The 20220-nt window shown below is 33.9% G+C and overlaps 3 protein-coding genes across 3 annotated transcripts; 2 read left to right on the forward strand and 1 right to left on the reverse strand.

The window, feature by feature from the left end:
* The first annotated feature begins 3704 nt into the window (after nt 1-3704).
* Nucleotides 3705-4275, forward strand: LOC130821783 (probable 6-phosphogluconolactonase 2). The gene has a single exon (XM_057687561.1). It carries the CDS (start codon nt 3705-3707, stop codon nt 4110-4112), a length of 408 nt encoding a protein of 135 aa, XP_057543544.1. The 3' UTR covers nt 4113-4275.
* Nucleotides 4276-5145: 870 nt separating this feature from the next.
* On the reverse strand, nt 5146-7605 carry LOC130821784 (cytochrome b5-like). The gene is made up of 5 exons (XM_057687562.1): nt 7535-7605; nt 7404-7429; nt 5964-5998; nt 5791-5860; nt 5146-5422 (listed from the first exon to the last, which is right to left on the reverse strand). The coding sequence occupies exons 1-5, from the start codon at nt 7603-7605 to the stop codon at nt 5181-5183; spliced, it is 444 nt and encodes a 147-aa protein (XP_057543545.1). The 3' UTR covers nt 5146-5180.
* A 3087-nt stretch (nt 7606-10692) lies between these two features.
* LOC130820592 (pyruvate dehydrogenase E1 component subunit beta-1, mitochondrial-like) lies at nt 10693-18101 on the forward strand. The gene is made up of 16 exons (XM_057686022.1): nt 10693-10819; nt 11090-11189; nt 11297-11350; nt 11993-12073; nt 12152-12178; nt 12305-12367; nt 12483-12569; nt 13243-13368; nt 13546-13679; nt 13894-13966; nt 14074-14139; nt 14298-14336; nt 14431-14555; nt 16407-16521; nt 16694-16789; nt 17745-18101. Exons 2-15 carry the CDS (start codon nt 11136-11138, stop codon nt 16760-16762), a joined length of 1113 nt encoding a protein of 370 aa, XP_057542005.1. The 5' UTR covers nt 10693-10819; nt 11090-11135; the 3' UTR covers nt 16763-16789; nt 17745-18101.
* The last annotated feature ends 2119 nt before the right edge of the window (nt 18102-20220 follow it).

Below are 20220 nucleotides of genomic sequence, written 5' to 3' on the forward strand. Positions count from 1 at the left end.
TTTTTAAAAGAAAACAAAAAACTAATCTTGGTTACACCCAATTATTTTTTTGTCTCTTTAAAATAGTAACATTGTCTTTCTTTATTTATTGTCAGTAACATGGAAGAAAGTTCTGGTATATTTTTTTCTCTTGTTCGTAACAATGAATAAACCTTAACATTAGGCTCGACTATAAAAATATTTATTTTGTAAATAAAAATTCTCCTCATGGCATTAGAAGTTTTTGTGTAATGCCAAAGAATCCTAAACCCATCCATTTAACGTTTGTTTTGTAATGCTAAACCATCTTTCATTTGTTTACACTTTATTCAGCACTCATTTTTTTTTTTTTTTTAAATTTTGTATTTGGTCAGTTTATGGTGTCGACAAACATTTTGTGTAATAATAATGCCAAGAACATCGCATGAGTCAAGAAGCAAAGTGTTGTGATTTGTGAACAAAGACAGAAGCCGCCATTTCTTCCTTTTTTTCTTGCGATCGTTTAAGTTTAATCTACTTTCTTCTTTAAAGGGTAATTTCTCTGTTTCTCCCTCTTTATTGTAAGAAAATCATCATCCTCTATCTTTGTTCAGATAATTAATGAAATGGATCTTCAAAATATGTTTCAGTTAATAGATTTCTTGAACATTTGTAGTTCATATGATGATTAATTGGATTCTGGGTTGTTAAAATGAAAAGGGTCTTGTGTACAATGATTTCTACTTGGACAACTGACTATACTTAGTATTTTTGGAAATGGGTTCTTTTTTTCTTCATCATCATTCTAGGATCATTGTATTTCCTTTTGTGATTACATTATCTTGAGAATAATTTTCATATATGTTGTATCAAAGTTTTGGGAACTTCTTTTAGATTGTTGTTTTCTGGTTTTCATTAGGTAAACTGAACTATTGTTTATAACAATCTTCGAAGCTTCTTTGTAACTCAAGAATTATAAATAAATAACTATTGAGTTTATTTTCAACAATTATATCGAACAAGTGGATTCATTTAAAAACAATAGTTAAGTTTTTTTTTTTTTTTTTTGTTTTGTGGATCGATCGATCAAAGGTCAGTTTATTTTTTACAATTTTCCGTTTGTATTATTCACAACTAATTGTTATTTTGTAATTTGTCATTGTTTGAGTATATTCAATTTCCTTATGTTTCCTCTTCTTATTTGTATGTTGATATTTTCACAAAAGGTAACTCCTATTGTTCACGCTTTTCGATCTGATCTTAGCATTCACCCTACTCCATAAATATTATTGTTATGAGTATCTATATGTCAAGGAACGAAAATCATCTCAACCTTCACATGCGAATCCCATCAATTTCGCATGTAGAGTAATTAATTAGGGTATAAACGCTATTCTTTTCGAACATATTATTTAATTTTTGATCGACTATAAGTTCTGATGCCATATCAAGAAATCAACTCAACCAAAAATTCAAGTTAATAGATGTATACAAAACCCCAATATATGTTATATACGCTTACCCTATAAATTGTATATAAATATATAACTTATTTTACGATAATATCTATTCTATCATATTTTATATATATATTATGACTAAAATGTAAGAATTTTATTCAAACAGAAGTCGTTGATCGAAATTCAAAGGCAAAGATGGCGTTCCCTCGAATTCAAACGAATAGAGGGGAGTTAAGGATTCATGGAAGTTTAGATTCTCTTAACAATGACTTGGCGGATTATATATGTGAATTATCACAAGCAGCACTAAATGAGCGGGGTGTCTTCAACATTGTTTTTTCCCGTGGTTCTTACCTTAGCATATTGGGGTACAGACACGTTTCTCTTTTACATTGTTGATTGATACGTTTTGTTTTATAATTTGCATCGTAACTTAAATTCATTTTGTTAAGCATAATTTGCGAATTACAGCTTTAAAGTTTACCATTTTTGCGAATTACAATCTCAATGTTTATTTTTTGCGAATTATAGCCACCAAAGTATTAAAACTTACAGACTCAGGCCTAAACATAGAATTCCGACCATTTTGGTGGTCGGAATTTTAAGTTAAGTGGTCAGAGTTCCTGTGTTTTGGCCTAAACATGTAAACTTTGATACTTTGGTGATTATAATTCGCAAAAAATAAACATTAAGATTGTAATTCGCAAAAATGGTAAACTTTAAAGCTGTAATTCGCAAATTATTCTTTTGTTAAATAGAAAACTTACACAAAGACCTTGGGTCAATCAGAAATAACCTCTTTGTTATCACTTAACAGTAATAAAGGTAATGTTGCATAGATCCGATCCCAAACCCGACTTACGTGGGAGCCATTTCATGACGTTAGGGTGGGTTATATCATGGCCGTCGATTTGCATGGGCAAAGGGGGCTATTGCCCAGGGTCTTAAATTATTTAGGGCCAAAAGATAAATTTTCATATACAAGATTGATATTAGCTTGAATTAAATTTAGGATTTTTTGACTATGTACTATGAGTTATTAGGGTTTTTTTAAAAAAAATAGTTAAAATATCAATATACAAAATAGAAAGAGTATTATATTATTTATTTGGTTAAATTTTTAGGGACCCTTTTTATTTTTCGTTTTGAGAACAAAAAATAAACGAGACGTTCCTGTGTTATCCTGCTTTTTATTTTTCAAGCACCTTTACAATGTTTTTAATACATCTTGTTGGTTTTTTATATCTTACAAAATTCTTTTTGGTTGTTTTATTTTTCTTTGATTTGAAGTCATTCCATCTTGATCATGCCCCTCTTTGAAATTGTTTTTCGGAGTTATTCTTGTGAATGACATCAACTTTCTTTAATATGTATGCTTGAACTCTTAAGCAAGCTAAATTTTTTTGTATTTTGATTTTCACTAAAAAGTGTTATTTACCCGATGGTTGGACACAATTTTAAGTGTTTTTTCTGATTTTGTGTTTCCTTTCTCTATAGTTTCTCTCCATATTTTCTCTGCAAGTTATTTGAGTGAAAGAATCACTTAAAGTTTTATTTTTTTTTAATTGTTTTCATTTTTTATTTTTTTAATTATTTTTACTTATTTATTTTATCTATATGTATTTTTTTTATCTTTTTTGTGCATAAACTTCTCTTGATCTTTCTCGAGTTTGGAGATTTCTTTGGTCGCGCTCTCCTTTATGGGTATGAGTTGTCGTCATTTTTCTCTCCCCAGACCCTGTCCTTAGTTTTCTATGAGCGGGATACACTGGATAGGATGATGATGATAATGAACAATCACTTAAGTTTCTTAAATTGCTCAATACAATCTCTTGTTCTGCACGCTGTCTAGATATATTGTGCTTATATTTAGATGCAAACCGTTGCATCACAAAAGTGTATTCCAAAATTAAACCTAAGCACCAAGTAGGCGGAATAACGGTTTTAGGAAACTAGATAGTACCTTTGTTTGTTATCAAGTTTCCTAAAAGAGTATTGTCAAAATGATCTTCGTTTTAGTGATAGTGTAATTGCAAGTTCATTTTAGTAACTTTATTTTCTTAGAATTTTGTCGTAAGTTGTTCAGGACTTGTAATCTTCTTTTCGGTGCTTATACTGCAGTTTCGAACTAGAATTCATTCTTTTATTATAAAAATATATGGCTCCCTAAAATTTCAGGTGGACTTGAAAAATGCACACCCTTTCTGTACTTCCTTCTCTGCAAAAGAGATTGTTAGCAAGAATGAATCATGGATCCTTGAGCTAGTAGTTAGCGGACGGGTAAAGATGTGTTCGAACAACGACTACCCCAAGTTCGATCTCATCCTTCTCGAAATGGGATCTGACGGACGTGTAGCTTCTCTGTTCCCTAATCACTCCGCGTTGGGTGTGAAAGATTGGATTGCCTACTTCAATGACTATCCCGAGCCTCCACCAAAGAGGATAATCTTTACGTTGCCTGTTATCAACTCGGCATCTAATGTGGTCGTGGTCGCAACAGGGAGTGATAGAGCCGAGGCTGTACGCCACGCCATCAAGGAACCTAATGTGGGACCCAGCGCCTCGCCTGCAAGGATGGTACAACCCACACAAGGAAAATTGGTGTGGTTTTTTGATAAACAAGCTGCGTCTAACCTTGAGGAGGGTGTTCTAGATTCCAGATTAATAATCGAAGGCTATGAAATTGTTTTCTGATTGTGAATACTCATTACTCATAGTCTTAGTATAGGGTCGTTGTGTTCTTTTGTCAATATTGGTAGTACATTTTGCAATTGACAAATGAGTAGTTTTTACTTTTTTGCATGAATTTGTTGATTGTTTTTCTTGTGAAAATTGTCCGAGAAATTTCACGCGATAACACTGGGTTTTTGGTTTTTTTATGTGGTGAACAAATGATTTTTTATCCGCGCGGTGACCTAATCTTTTAAATTTATTGTAAAGAGTTTTTTTTTCATAAACAAATGTAGCCATCACCCTTATTGCACACATTATTCAAAATTATGTACGAAATGAGTACTTAATTTAACAAAAATCTTAACATTTAGTCCACCATATGAAAAAGTTCAAAGCTTATGGCTTATGGGAAGTACAGAATGTTAAGGAATTTTGCCATTGGGGAATCACTTATGGGATTGGTCTCATAAAACCTTTTAAGGATGGAGGGAGGTTTCTACCGGTTAATAGGACGGTTACTCAGATTCATCAGATCATCGCAGATGGAGCTGATATAATCGACATTAAAGCACAATCAACACGACCAATGGCAACTCGGAAATCCAACTTCAATGCAAAATGTCGAGAACGTAACATACAATGATGTTTGTAAGAAAGTGGCCTCAGAATCGAGCTCCAGGGTTGTAGATGCAGAATTATCATGTATTCCTGCTTGGCTGTGTCTCATTGTCCCTTACTAATTAGACATTCAAGAAAGAGGTTTTTGGGTGAGGTCGGCAATCGTCCTGTACCAACTGATAGGGATCCTGCTACAGTTGCTTCTGTCACTGCTGGAGTTTTCGGTAGTGCGGAAATTGCAAGAGTCAATAACGTAAGAGATAACCTTGATGCTAAAAAAAAATAATGTCTAGCATTCACCAATGACCCTGCTACCACAAGTGTAGCAGGATTTACAAGAATGAAAAGATACTGAAAAACAATTTGAAAATTCTGTCAAAACTGATAAGCTCGTTCTCCTCATTCAATGGTTGTGAAACTCATATTGAGTAGACGCTTCTCTACATGTGAGTTGGTTCTTCTACATGTTCCTCACTTCCTGCGTAAGTAAATGAAGCTAAGTACAACGGAGATTCCAACGACAGCAACAGGAACGGCCCAGTACTGTCGAGTTAAGTCCTTAATCTTTTGGATGGTGTTCGCTCTTTCTTCTTCTTGCTTAGTTTCTGGTATAGTAGCAGCAGATGGGTCTATCTCCCCAACAAAATAATTCTTCAACATGTCCCTTGCATCTTGGCTATGTCCAACATCTTCAAATTCTTCTTTCGCTCTTTACCTTCATTGTCGCAACAAACATGAAACTATTTCAGTAGATTTGGAATTGCAAGTACTTTCATATATATTTTTCAATGAAAAAAGTTTGCAACTCTTTTTGGAGCTATAAAGCTGCGGAAAAAGAAGTGTTCATTCGGGTCATCTGATTGATTTCGAGTCGGTTCAAAATCGAGTTGTGTCCACATTGGTTTTGACATAGTTGTAAATCCATTATTAAGTCGGGTCAAATATGGCTTGGTTACAAGGTCGGGTGAATATCGGATCATTGAGTCTATTTTGAACACTCCTAGCGGAAATTTTAACTAATTGTGCAGATTTCATTGCAATGACTAAAACTAGGCCCATATATAAACAAAGATAATTGGCATAGCAGTTGCAGTGAGAAGTACATCGTCTCCACCAGGGTGTTCATCCAAGTAAGATGTCACATCATAAACCTGAAAACGAAAACCATTTACGGAGTTCCATAACCCAAGTACTTAATTGTAAAAACAAATTGTGATTTCCAAATATAATGAAATAAATGGTGAAAAGCAGAACCCGATTAGGGAAATCAGAAATCAAGTCCTGAAAATCTGCTGGCATACAATATGCAAACAATGCACATCAGAATATTCGAAATATCATTCAACAAAGTAAGATTACTAAGCATTAACACAAATAAGCCACAACGTAATGGAAGAATGAGCATTTTAAGAGCATTTTGTCAGCTCAAATGAAGTTGACATGAGCTCACAAGTCACAAATGATTTTTTTTTCTTTTTTTTTTATATGGCTTACAATCAATATTAGTGAAAACGACGATGTATTAGAGTTCGAACAATGTGTTTCAAACTCCAATATTGCCAAGATCGAGTGTATGAGGTTTTGTGACAAACAAATTACGCTATCAATAATATCGATGTTCGTAGGAGAAAGTAAAGCAATAAAATGACACAAAGATTTAACGAGGTTCACCCAACTAAGGCTACGTCCTCCGGTGTGTAGTATCTCTTATATTATCAAAAAGGAGTTCAAAGAACTCTCAAATATGGAGAATTACAATAGAGAAGAGATATAGGCTAGTGTTTGGCTTGGGGTGTATTTTGTGGATGTTTACAATGTGATTGAGAGCTCTCTATTTATAGGAGAGATCACGCTAAGTTACATTAAGTACATTAAAGCTATGATTAAATGATAATGAAACATCCTTAAGTACATGAAGATTCATAAAACAGCATCCTAGGAGCATCAAGAGTTAAACCTTTGCACTTCTTCATTAAGTTCCATAACTCCAATGAATAACTCATACTTCATTACCTCATCAATCCATACTTTTTAATCACCATCATAAATCACAATCATCAAGACTCAACTTAATACACCCATTCATGACAAACTTATGGGATTCCATCCCAAGAGTCACTACATGATTGCACACACCAAATATGCACTCAAGTCACACCATTCATAACAATTAGTAACACTATGTTTGGATATAAAATTTGGACGGAAAGAAAAGAAGCGAAGGGGAAGGGAACGGAAGGGGGGAGAATCATAAGAAAATTTTTTCTTGTTTGTTTATGAGGAAAAGGAAGGGAGAGGAAGAGAAAAACTATTTTCCATTCAAATCTTTACACTTATGGAGATTTTGTCATAAACAAAATTAAGAGAAATAATCTCTTCAAATCTCTTCCTTCAAAATTTCTCCCCTCTAAATTTGTTATCCAAACAAAAGAAATTGTAATACCAATTTTAAGGTCACTTACTCAAAAACATTATTGCCAAATGGTAACCGGTTTAAATAAACATAAAATATATTAAAAATTAAAAGCTATAATCAAAAAATTAACTTACTTGATTTCTCTTTTAAATTTTTTAAGTTATTTCAATTTTTTTATACTTTAATGTTGTGTTTACTTTAATTTATACTTTAATGTTGTATTTGCTTTAATTTTTTTTTTTTATGTTAAATGACTTGTTGTACAGGTAAGAGATTACCTTGGTGCATTTTCAGCAAGCACCCGCTATAGTTAGAATTATTCATGTTCAATAAAAAGTTAGGATATTGTAGAGAAATCAGTAAAAGATTGAATTAGTGATCGTAATTTTTCTTTTAACTCTATTCATACTTCATATACTTCCCTTCTACATTCATCCAGCATAAAGTTACTTCAGAACTTTTGAAGTTGTTAGCCTTCATGTTTTTGTTTTTCTATCCTTTGGAATGAACATATGTTAGTGGGCAGGGGCGTATCTAGACTCGGGCTGGCACGGGCCACGGCCCGGGTCATGAAAAATAAAATAATATGTTAAACTAATCTTTAACTCAATATCATGAAAGTATTGAATGGGGTTGGATATTAATTTATATAAATATAATTTTTTAGGTTTTATCATAGAAATTATTCATGGATTTTAATATATTTTCTCACATAATAAAAGGTCATATAATATTGGCTTAAGTAATAAATTTTTTCTGAATTCTCCCTTGTTTGTGGGGTTCGAGTTTCGCATTGAAAAAGTCACATATTTTATACTACTGTCATGGTACTACTTACTCAATTAATTTATTTATTTAATAATTTGCATCATATTACCAAAACACCCCTTGACCTTTACAGTGGACTTTGACTGTTGGTCAATGGGCTTTCTTTTGGATCTCCCATCTTCCCTGAATGGCCCATAGGGTTTCTACTTCCAGGATACCTTAACTTCCCTCCTTGGAAGTAACTGCCTGTCTGACCTAACTTCCCACTCACCCATATTCTTTGATCATCCTTCTTCCAAGGTAGATAATTGCCCACTATCTTCTACTCTCCATCATAACCACCAGATGCTGCCCATTACTCCCATGGTCATCCACTCCTCCTCAGGAATAACTTCCTTCCATCATTATAAATAGGGGCAGCCACCAAGAAGGAAGGATCATCTGAAATATAGCCTTTATAATATCATTGCTCTCACCCTGCTTCATTAACCTACCCAAACACTAGCAATCTCAATCCCGACATCTCTTCTTGCATTCATTCTATAATCGTTCATTCATTAATTTCCGATTTACGTTCTAACTTGAGCATTGGAGGGGTTTTCCGGGAGATCACCCCCCGGACAAGGCTAACGTGTTGTGTTGCAGGAATTCAGGTCGCTTCCTCCTACGAATCGCTGCTCCCGATAACACTTCCACCTGTGGTATCTTAAGTGTCTTCCACTTCCTCGTTTCATTACCGAAACAACTACACTTTGCAGGTGCTGGGATTATGAACTTTTCCTCATCACTTGCTTTTCCAGAAGGGATACCAAGTTCTTATCTTGGTCCAACAAAGTATGAGGAGGGGATTGAAAATTCTGTGAAGAGCTCAAACTTTGTTCTCCAAATGGGATGTGTAGAAGAAAAAAAGGAATCGATTCCTTCGAATGTAAAGGGCATATACTTTTGGACTGATGAAATCGACCATTGAAAATTTTAGTATCCAGCCATCTAGTCGTGCTCTCTCTCTTCTGTCAACTCAGTCACACAATTTCTCGAGTGCATTGCTGGAAACTACAAGCACGTCAAGGGTCTATGAACCAGGCACATACTCGATGAAAACTAACGAGTGTGGACCCACCACAATCAACCCTAGTCATGGTGACACAGTCGGTCTTCATCCCAAGAGTCGTGGCATCATCCTTAACTTGCTTCAATTATCTTCGCGTCTTCAAAAGGTCGAACAAGAAAGACACTTAACAGACGATGAAGCAGGATAAATTGTTGGGCTAAAAGTAGGATCAGGCCCAGTAGGAGGGAGGTTAATATGGGCTGTTTTGAGCAAATGAAGGGAATATTATCATCTAAGAATTGATAGTTTTGGGGAGATGGGGAAGAAGATTGAGAAAAAGGAAAGGTGGTCTCATCAAATAAAATATGTCGAGATATAATGATTTTACGGGATGTGAGATCATAGCACTTGTAACCCCTATGAGCAGAGGAATATCCTAAAAGGACGCATGGAGCGGAGCGTGGTTGGAGTTTGTGGATAGTAGTAAAAGGAAAAAGAGGAAAACATAAACACCCAAAAACCCGTAGATGAGTATATGTAGGAGACTTACGATATAGAAAATAAGTGGGAGTGAGATTACCAAGAAGTTTAGAAGGAAGAATATTGAGGAGATAAGTAGCCGTGTTTAAGGCGTGAGGCCAAAAAGACGGGGGAAGTGAAGCATGACACAAAAGAGTGCGAATGATGTTATTGATGGAGCGAATTTTGCGTTCTGATTTACCATTTTGAGAGGATGTGTAAGGACAAGAAAAACGAAGTGAAATGCCCCGACTAGTACAAAATTGATGAAACATATAATTGTCAAATTCACCCTCGTTATCACATTGGAAAGATTTTATATTAAGCTCAAATTGGGTTTTAACAAAAATATGGTAATTCACAAATACATCATAAACTTGAGATTTGCGAAATAAAGGAAAAGTCCACAAAAAATTAGTATAATTATCAAGAAAAAGAACATAATATTTATAACCCGATGGACTAGAAATAGGAGATGTCCATAAATCACTATGAATAATATCAAAGGGTTTTGAACTCATAGACATAGAATTAACAAAAGGTAATTGAATGTGTTTCCCTAAATGACAAGAATGACAAACAAAATGAGAATCTTTATTACAATTAATTAAACAAGAAGAATATAAAGAATTTAAAACTGCATTGCCCGGATGTCCTAAACGGGAATGCCAAATACTAGAAGAAAAAACGGAAAAAACCGATGATGCGGAAGACGAAGGAGTAGCTCCATGTGCGGATGGAAAAGGATAAAGATCACCCGTGCTATTAGATCTCAGAACGATGTTCCCTGTGGCAAAATCCTTCACAGAAAATCCAAAAGGATCAAATTCAACGGAAACCATATTATCATGAGTGAATTTACGAACGAAAATAAGGTTTTTAATAAGGTTTCAAAAAATCGAGGTTTCTGATACCATGTAAGAATGATTCGGGTTGCGTTCTTATTAGGAATAATGTTAATATATACAAGATTACAAACTATACTTTAGGGAACTAAATATTTTCCTAATATTCTACACAATCATAAAGATTTTACAAAATGGGCAAGTAATCAAAAAGATATTATTTAATTATATTCTAAGAAAGTGAGACCGTCTCACCGTGAAAGGGACTCATACAAGCAGCTCACTAGTAAAAAAAAAATAGAAAAACAATGAAATTTAAATTCACACCTGTACATGAAGCAATTTTTTTTTAAATAGTTAAGACTGGTCCAATTAAAATCATCTCACAGTAAGACGGTTTGCAATCCATTAATTAATTCTCATTCATCTAATTATTTAATTAATTATTTATTACTCGCTGTAATATACCTAGAAGGCCAGAATCGCAACGAATTGATCATTTTGGACAAAGGTACGTTCCCATTTTCATCGTTCCTTGTTCATTTTTCAGATCAAGAGCATGTATAGTTATAATTATTTCTCTGTGATCTTTATGAATTTTTTATTCTTCGTTTTTATAGCCATGTTTAATGTTCTTGTTAATTTTTTTATGAATTTCCAAAAAATATAAATGGTTAGTTTTTGGCTCTGTAATATACCTTGGTAATCGAATCGATTGAATGATTTTCTTGTCAATTTTTTCACTTGTACGTTAAATGTTGTTGATATGGTTTTTCTGCAGGATTTTTCTGATTTTCGCGTTAGAAATTGTATAACAAGAAGATAATATGTCGGGAATTCTAAGGCAGAAGTTGGTTTATGGAGGGATTTTTTCCCAGCAGGTCCGTGGGTTATTTGTTTGATGATTAAAGTAGTTTTTATTCAACAATATTTCTTGAATATAAAATCAGGGATTAAATGTTGGAATGATCGTGAACTGATGTTGCAGAGGATTAATCCAGCTGTTTTGGCTTTGCGATACTACTCATCTTCTGGCAAACAGGTTCATTTTGGTCCTTTTTGGGTTAATTTGAATTTGATGCATTTTTGATTACAATTTGATGTTTTCATGTGAATTGTAACTAGTAAACTACTATGCTGAATATGAAGATGATTAAATGTTCAAGTCCTATGATTAAATGGAATCCAAAATCGGTGTTTTAGTTGTAAATGTGGTTTGCGTAGGGTTTGTGGGATGTTGTTCATTTTGTTGATTATGCTTAAGTTTGGTTCGAAAGGCGTGGTTTTTACTATGTCTAAAAAATGGGGCCATTTTCTATTAAAGAAAAGAGCATATCCATCCCCATTGCCCTCCTTTACGCCTAAATATTAGGGCTCTAACCATCAGCTTAACCTTTTTGTTAAAATGGTCACTTGACATGGTAGTAGAGCAGTCGTGTAAGGAGTGTGATAGAGTATATAATATATTTTTGGCCTCTAACCATCAATCTTGGTAAGGGCACTCGATTGTGCCCTTATATTGTTCAGTTGTAAAATAAAAACTGAATATCGTGACATTTCTTGGAGGAGTGTGCTTTAGTTCTTATCTTACAGTTCCTCTGTGCTCTTGGAACACATTGATTTTAGACTTGTTTTCCCTTCAAGTTTGTTATATGTATGTTGAATTTTCTTCTTTGGGTCGTAGATGACATTTAGGGATGCCTTAAACTCTGCCCTTGACGAGGAGATGGCCGCTGATCCTAAAGTATATTTGATGGGTGAAGAGGTATGTAGATTTAAAATCAGATACATATATCATATATTTGTTCCTTAAGTTGTTAATTGTTAACATTTCAATGTGTAGGTTGGTGAATATCAAGGGGCTTATAAGGTGAGAATTCTTGAAGTGATAACAAAAGAGTCTTCACTTGATTTATATTTGCAATATCTATGGGAGGGTAGCTATATTTAACCTAACTCTATTTTGCCTTTTCCTACTTTTAAATTTGTTTTTTAGATCACCAAAGGACTATTGGATAAGTATGGTCCGGAAAGAGTTATTGATACACCAATCACAGAGGTCTATTTCACTTGCTTTGTACTCTTTTTAAATAATTGTTAATATCTAACTCTTAATTTTTTGTTTTTGCATACTGCTAAATGCTATCTATCTTTCAACACACTCTTCTTTCCAGGCTGGATTTACTGGTATGGCTGTTGGTTCTGCTTATGTTGGCCTCAAGCCCATTGTGGAGTTCATGACTTTTAATTTTTCCATGCAGGTCACAACCTCTTTTTCTTTCCTGCTCATTAAACAAAGTTTCCTTGATTTTCCCTTTACTTTCCAGTAAATTGTTCCCTAATATATACAATATTAATGCACATTGCTTATTTCTGAAGGTCTTCATAAATTGAGTAGGCATTTTAACATTTAGTCACTATCAAAATCCTCTAAAACAATATAGTGACGTATAGCATAAAGTTGTTAAGGATCCAATGATTGGTAGGGTTTTCATATGGGCTCAGGAGATTAAGAAAAAAGCTGCATATCGCTTGAACCTTGAGGGGAAGCTTATCTGGTGCTTAAGCTTACTTGTGACCACTTTGCCTGTGCTAGCTCTGAGGCCTGAGCAATGTGTTTCTTTCCCATTTTTAAGCCAAGTTATCATCTTTCAGCTCTCCTACATGCTATCTAATCACTTAAAGTTTCCAGTATAGACTGAATTGCAATTTGTTTTTGCTGTAAAAGAAGCTAAAGTTAAGTAGTTAACACATGGAGCTCTTCCATTTCAAACTATCTTTTTTTATAAATAGGAATACATTATATTGAAATCTATTCCTTGTTTTTCATCTTTTGCGCAATATTTCAGATTCTTTGCATTGGTAGAAAGGTCGTAGAAAATTATCATTTGGAAATGATGGATGTTGTGACTAATCGCCTTTTTATTCTGGCAGGCAATTGATCACATAATTAACTCTGCTGCAAAAACTAACTACATGTCTGCGAGTCAAATTTCTGTTCCCATTGTTTTCAGGGGCCCTAATGGTGCTGCTGCAGGAGTTGGTGCCCAGCATTCTCAGGCATGATTATCAATTTAGTCTCTTGGTTTTCATTTTAAATTGCTTTTGTTGGAAATTGGAATCTTTTCATTACAAGAAGTTTATGGCTAGCTATGTTGAGCGGCACATTTGTCTCTTGATCTCGAGGCATGTTTATGAATAAGTTCTTTTCTGATGATCTTTTCTTAATATTTGCAGTGTTATGCTCCATGGTTTGGCTCTTGTCCTGGACTGAAAGTGTTGGCTCCATACTCATCTGAGGATGCTCGTGGATTGTTGAAGGCAGCAATTCGGGATCCTGATCCAGTTGTTTTTCTGGAGAATGAAATTCTGTAAGTGCACCATAATGATGATGCTAATTAGTGATCATATCCTCCACCCCCCCACGTGCATATCCTAAAACAAGGCTGATTTATATTCCATTGACGGGTCAAAATCTCCACCAATTTGCTCATTTTAACTGTAAGAGAGTTATGTGCGTGTGTCAGTGTATACATGTGCATGCATTCAATTGCTAATTTTTCTAAAGGGATCTTTTGTTCTTAGATATGGAGAGTCATTTCCAGTTTCTGATGAAGTTCTAGATCCTAACTTTTGTCTGCCTATTGGGAAGGCCAAGGTATTTTCTTTTAGTTAGTTTATTAAATTAACAGTTTGACATACTGCAGTTGTATCCCAACTATTGGTATCTATAATTGTGTGGCGCATTCTTTTTCTCATCTATAGATTGAAAGAGAAGGGAAGGATGTGACGATAACAGCATTCTCAAAAATGGTGGGATTTGCTCTCAAGGTTTGTGTATATTTGGTTGCCGTTCTTTTTCTTAAATACAGCTCTATAATGTTCTTCTGTTGAAGATCTAAATGGATAGCTTTAGCTTTTTTCAATGCTTATAACTGTGTCTTGCTGTCTTGGTTAAATGGTGTTCTATAATCTTTGTTTTCCCAAAGGCTGCTGAAATACTGGCAGAGGAAGGAATTAGTGCTGAGGTAAGAGGAAAATGAATGAGGAAAAAAAGTCCTTGGCACATTTGATCTTGATTGGACAATAAGTGACTAACTTCATGTATTTATTCTTGTTTAGGTCATTAATTTACGATCAATTCGGCCACTAGATAGAGTGACGGTCAATGATTCAGTTAGGAAAACAAACAGATTGGTAACAGTTGAAGAAGGCTTCCCTCAGCATGGTGTTGGAGCTGAAATCAGGTTACGAAAATATGTGGTTTTTATGGTGATATTGTATAATCTTGTTGATCCTTGTTGAACATGGGCAACCGCTATTTGATCTGTTGCGTGCTCCTTTGGTCTGCTTATAGCTATAGTTTTTAGGATATTCTGTGTGACTATTGAAAATTTTATTTGATAAAAAGGGCTTTCCATTTCCGGTCATTTTCTGAGTTGAGAAAGTGACTAAGGGAATGACAATTGAGAACAGGTTAAGTGGAAGTTGAATTGTGGCCTGTGCGTGAGAAAGCTCATTGGTATTAGGAAAAATTCTTGTATTAAGATGAGTGTATGAAGGCAAGATGGTCAAGTTGCTTCAAATCCCATTGGGTTGCATAGAAATTGCATTGATATTCTTTGTAATTAATCAACTATACATCATCAGCTACACAGGCTCTGTATTGTGTGAGGATAGAGTAATTTTAAATTAAGAAGAGATTTGAGTGCCAGAAAGTAAAGGGGTGTATATATATAGAAAATGAGAAGAGGGAAATATGAAAAGGAAAAAGAGTGGTGGGAAGGCTAGTGTGAGGGAGATGGTATGAGAATTGGAATCCTACCAATGTTCACAAAATTGGTAAAACTGTTGCAGGTGACTGGTGAGTCTTGGCCAGCCCGTGGTTAGTGATTAGATTGGTCCAATCAACAATATTTGTTGCAGCCATCTTCCTTACCTGTTTGGCTTTCTTTTCACGATGGCTTATGGTTCGAAGGTGTTTTTGCCTGTTCAGGCTGGCTTATCCAGGTAGCTTGGAAGTTCCAAGCCCCTAAAGCGGTCCACTGGCTCCACTCTCCTCTAACATCACGGTATCACCGAGCATCGACAAAGTCTATGTCCTATCTTAGCCTTTTGGCAGGTTGTGTCGGTGTGGAAAGGGAATCTTTGACCCCCTCTAACTTGCGCACACTTGGATATAGTGGGCGATACAAATCTGAAGGGGGTTACTTGAGTGTTCTTGTGTTTTAGGGTTATTTGACAGAATTCAAAGGATATTAACCTTGAAGTCTCTGTTCAAGTGATTGATTAAAGTGGCCATGGCACTTTAAGCTGACATTGTTAATTCAAAGGATATGATCTACAAGTTGGTCAAGGGCCTTGCTGATGAAGATGACTTGATTCATACAGGATAGTTACCACTTATCTGGTTAAGCCAACCTATATTATTCACATATTAGAGATGCTGAAAATTAGGGTGTAACTTAGGCACTGCCTTGTAATTTTCATTAGAGTGCAAACTGCAGAGTTTTGTTATATTTGTTCAATATAGATATAAAAGAGAGGATATTTTGTAGGCATCTAAAAATTATGCCCTTCACCATATCACTATAGAAGCATGCTGCCGCGCATAAGTAGTTATGTGAGCTAGTTTACCAAGTAATTTATAACTCTAAATTCTCCCCCTCTCTCTTTTACTTATAGGCATCAAAAAATACACTGATTATTAACAGAAACTTCCTACTGGCTAAGCAAGGAGGAACTAGTAGTTAAGTGCAATGTTCAACAATTGGTCTCAATGCGATATCAGAGAGAAGTTCCATGTTGCAAACTAGTCAGAACTCTCAATAACGGAAAATATATTGAAATATTAATGCTATGCAAGATCAGAAGTGCATGAATAAGTGTGCCTATGAGCTATGCTTCTGATCCTTTTAATTTATAGCCTTGCCTTTCTACAACTCATAAAAATTTTGTTCCTAGGGGAAATACTGATGTTGATATGCATATCTGAATTAAATATTGAGAAAAGGATGGCTTTTCATTTCTCTTAGTTTCCTTGTTGCCTAGTATACATTGGTGTGATGAATGCTGACAACCTCTGACAATTTTGACAGTGCATCGGTCGTTGAGGATAGCTTCGAATATCTTGATGCACCTGTTGAGCGGATTGCTGGAGCTGATGTACCAATGCCTTATGCACCAAACATTGAGAAAATGGCTGTGCCACAGGTTGGTTTCGTTTTGTATCTTGTTACTGTAGTAATCATAAGAGACGGGACTTTCAAATACTATCATTTTGTTACTTCTTTTCACTTCAACATTAATTGAGTTACTTGGATTTTCTGTATACGAGAGGTTAGGAACTGTGAGTTTTGATCATATGGCTGCTTTTACTCATCAGATTGAAGATATTGTCCGGGCTGCAAAACGGGCATGTTACAGAGAAGTACCATTGGCAGCGACAGCATGATTTTTATCATATACTTCGTTTGACTAGGTACCTTTCTTTGTTTTCGCTTGTAGTCATTATTCGCATCTTTTAGGGAATTATTAACTGTTACTTTGCAGTTTGTACACGCATATCAACATTTTTAATATGTCAACATGAAATGAAAGCTTCAAGAGGTTAAACAAATGAAAAACAAGATGAGAAATACCAACAAAAACAATGGAACAATGCACACAGCGATTTATGAGTTATCTTGGATACCTTCCCTCAACAATGGTTTATTTATAATGATTCAACAATACAATATAAATAACTCTCTCTATCTTGAGAACAATCTTTCAAGATCACAAATACTAATCACAAAGTAAGAATACTCTTTTGGTAAACACCCTAGCTCTCACTTGAAATTAGCCCTCTCTACAAATTTATGTGTTGTTTTGGTGATTTGATTTTTATAATGATGTACCCTTATAAAGAGGCTCATACATCATTTTACAATCCTCGCTTAACTCACCATCAAAGTACATTAACACCATACGATTAATATCACAATAAAACATAGCATTAAACAAGGAAGTAATGCACCCTTTCAATGCCCTAACGTAGACCAAACTGATCAGAAAATGAATCCAAAGTAGAGTGCTCGAATGAGCCATCTCTTCAGAAACTTACTACCTGCTGAAATCTGATCTGCTCGAACGAGCAAGATTGTGCTTGAGCGAGCAGCCTCTTGCTGCTACATTCTGATTATTCTTTGCATGTTGCCTTGTTCGAGCAACATTCTTTCTATGCCTTGCCTCGTTCAAGGCATGGTTCCTCACCTTAGTGAAACCTCAGCACCCCACATCGATCACTTCATTAATTGTTCCAAACATTGATTCACCGTAACTCGACACATCTTCATCCTCCTTCTCTAAGGTGCATGAAACATGTTCGATTATGTGATCAAAATCATGAGTTTTGGCACTTGCACTAACAGCACAAAAAAACTGGTTCCTTGCAGGGTATTGTAAAGAAATAAATTATCTCGTGTCGTGTATGCAGTGGGACGAGAATACAAGGTAACAATCCTCCAAATTCTAGTGTTAATAGTATTATATAGGGCCATATGCAAGTTCCTTGGACCCAAATGCTATCTAGTTTTAGATTGCAGAGATTTTGTTCGTTGTAATGGCCGAGTAATGGCATTTTTGGTGCTGGTGCAAACATGTTACTGTTTTGAGTTTTTTTAGAAGTAAGATCAACATCTTTTTAGGAACTCGAAATTACATAATTAGTGTAACAAATAAAATTTTCCAACGCGATTGCATACTTCTATTCGAATTTGTTGATCTTCCATGATAAGAGCACTCTGTTTTTCAAGTGTGGTACTATTTTCTGCTTTGCTTTGGTCATTTCCATACGCTGCCTAGAGCCATACTTCTTGAGTCCCTCTAAAATAATGTCATTTGATTCATAAACCCTCACATATTTTAGTCAAATGGTGCAATTTCATAGGAATTAGGGACAGAGGAGTATATTTATTCATAAAAATGAATTTTTATCGATGTTACTCAATAGATCGACATATTAGTTTTCCATTAAGTATACAAATGTGAAAAAAAAATACTCCACTCAAGTTATGGTTAGACCAGTAATTGATGTTTTTCTTTTATCCTTATAATAAGCATTTGATTTTTCGATCTATGTTACGTAATATACTGTTTTTGGTGGTCTGTATATTTTTTTTACACTTTTAAATTTAACAATGAGTTTACGTTTTACAAATATCTTTCCTTGTGTTTAATTCATGCACTATCCTTTGTTTCTTCATAATAGATACTTCACAATTATCTTAAAAATGCTAATAGAAGTAATAAAAAGAAATAGAGAATGATATACTTACTATTTTAGGTTTTTTTTTTAATTTTTCGTTCTTTTGAATTTTTCGTTCTTTTGAATTTGTTATATTATTTTAAAAACCTTTTATACTTAAAGTTAAACAATTCTTGTATGAGATAGTTTTATAGTGAGAGTGGTTAATATAGGAAGCTTAAATTAAATAAAAGTATTTTGATTAATATTTAAAATATTAATTTTAACATTTAAATATATTAAATAATAAAAAGTGAGTATTGTAAATATAATAGTGGATCTGTGGATGGTTAATAAATTTATTGGACTTTTTAGTTCGATTTAACATTTCTTAAATAAAAATTTGTGAAAACTCTTAATAATTAGCAAATTTTTTTGGGAGTTATTAAACTTCGCCACCCCTTTTTATTTTATTGCAACCCTCCTCCCCTCATTAAATTACGAATTTGCCCTTGAATTTTAAAAAATTACAACTTTGCCACCCTCTTAAAATTTCTTATTTATAATAATAATAATAATAATAATAATAATAATAATAATAATAATAATAACGATAATAATAATAAGAATAACAATAATAATATAAATGAAATTAATAATAATTTTTAAAAATACGAAAAAAAAAAAATACCCAGTCGCAGAAAAAACCGCGGCTGGACCGCGGTTCATTCGCAGAAAAAACCGCGGCTGGACCGCGGTTCAGTCGCACAAAAATATTATTATTATTATTATTATTATTATTATTATTATTATGCGATTGAACCGCGATCGAGTCGCGGATTTTTGTGCGACTGAACCGTGGTTGACTCGCGGATTTTGTGCGATTGGGTTTTTTTTTTCCTTTTTTTTAAAAAATTATTATTATTTTTATTTTTATTATTATTGTTATCATTATTATTATTGTTATTATTATTATTATTATTATTATTATTATTATTATTATTATTATTATTATTGTGATTGTTATTATTATTATTATGTTTTTTATTATTATAAATAAAAAATTTTAATGAGGTAGCAAAGCTGTAATTTTTTTAAAATTTAGATGTAAATTCATAATTTGATTGAGGAGAGTGCCGATAAAATAAAAAGGTAGAGATGTTTAAGCACTCTCACTTTTTTAGCAAAGGATGGAAAGGGAAAAAGCTAGGTTAAAATCTTAACCAGAAAATATGAAGTGAGAGAGCGAGTACGTAATGATTAACTTATGTTGAAAGTCAATTGAAAAGACCTTCATCCGTGTCTGCCTGGTTCTGGTTGGAGCTGGCCATTACATCATTAACAAACACGTCTTTTTTAATTTTGACCCTTATTTTTTTATTAATCACCTTTTTCTGATCTTGCTATTTTTTTTTAAATAAATATTTTTCTGTTTTAATGAGTATGTATTTAAAATTTTTTGGATGAAATTTAGTAGAAAGGTAAATTAAATTGGAAAATAAGACAAAAAATAAGTAATTAATAGAAATGAGTGGTTAAGATGGAGAAAGATAATAAATTTGTAAAGAGAGAATAAGACAATTACTAAGAAAGAATTGGTACAAAACAAGTGTAGAAACTATTATATTAGAAAGTGGTGCAAATTGAGAGGAATAGAAAGAATATAATAGCTGTTTAGTATATTT

The sequence above is a fragment of the Amaranthus tricolor genome, chromosome 8 (genome assembly GCF_026212465.1).
Source record: "Amaranthus tricolor cultivar Red isolate AtriRed21 chromosome 8, ASM2621246v1, whole genome shotgun sequence".
NCBI lineage: Eukaryota > Viridiplantae > Streptophyta > Magnoliopsida > Caryophyllales > Amaranthaceae > Amaranthus > Amaranthus tricolor.

Bases quoted from the DNA above. Each gene is read 5' to 3' on its own strand.
- LOC130821783 (XM_057687561.1), top strand. From the start codon at position 3,705: ATGTGTTCGAACAACGACTACCCCAAGTTCGATCTCATCCTTCTCGAA.
- LOC130820592 (XM_057686022.1), top strand. From the start codon at position 11,136: ATGTCGGGAATTCTAAGGCAGAAGTTGGTTTATGGAGGGATTTTTTCC. The intron at 12,179-12,304 runs GTGAGAATTCTT...TTTGTTTTTTAG, and splicing joins AATATCAAGGGGCTTATAAG to ATCACCAAAGGACTATTGGA. The intron at 16,522-16,693 runs GTTGGTTTCGTT...TTTACTCATCAG, and splicing joins AGAAAATGGCTGTGCCACAG to ATTGAAGATATTGTCCGGGC.
- LOC130821784 (XM_057687562.1), bottom strand. From the start codon at position 7,605: ATGAAGGCTAACAACTTCAAAAGTTCTGAAGTAACTTTATGCTGGATG. The intron at 7,430-7,534 runs GTATGAATAGAG...TTCTAACTATAG, and splicing joins GTAGAAGGGAAGTATATGAA to CGGGTGCTTGCTGAAAATGC. The intron at 5,861-5,963 runs GTTCTGCTTTTC...TTTCGTTTTCAG, and splicing joins TTTCTGATTTCCCTAATCGG to GTTTATGATGTGACATCTTA.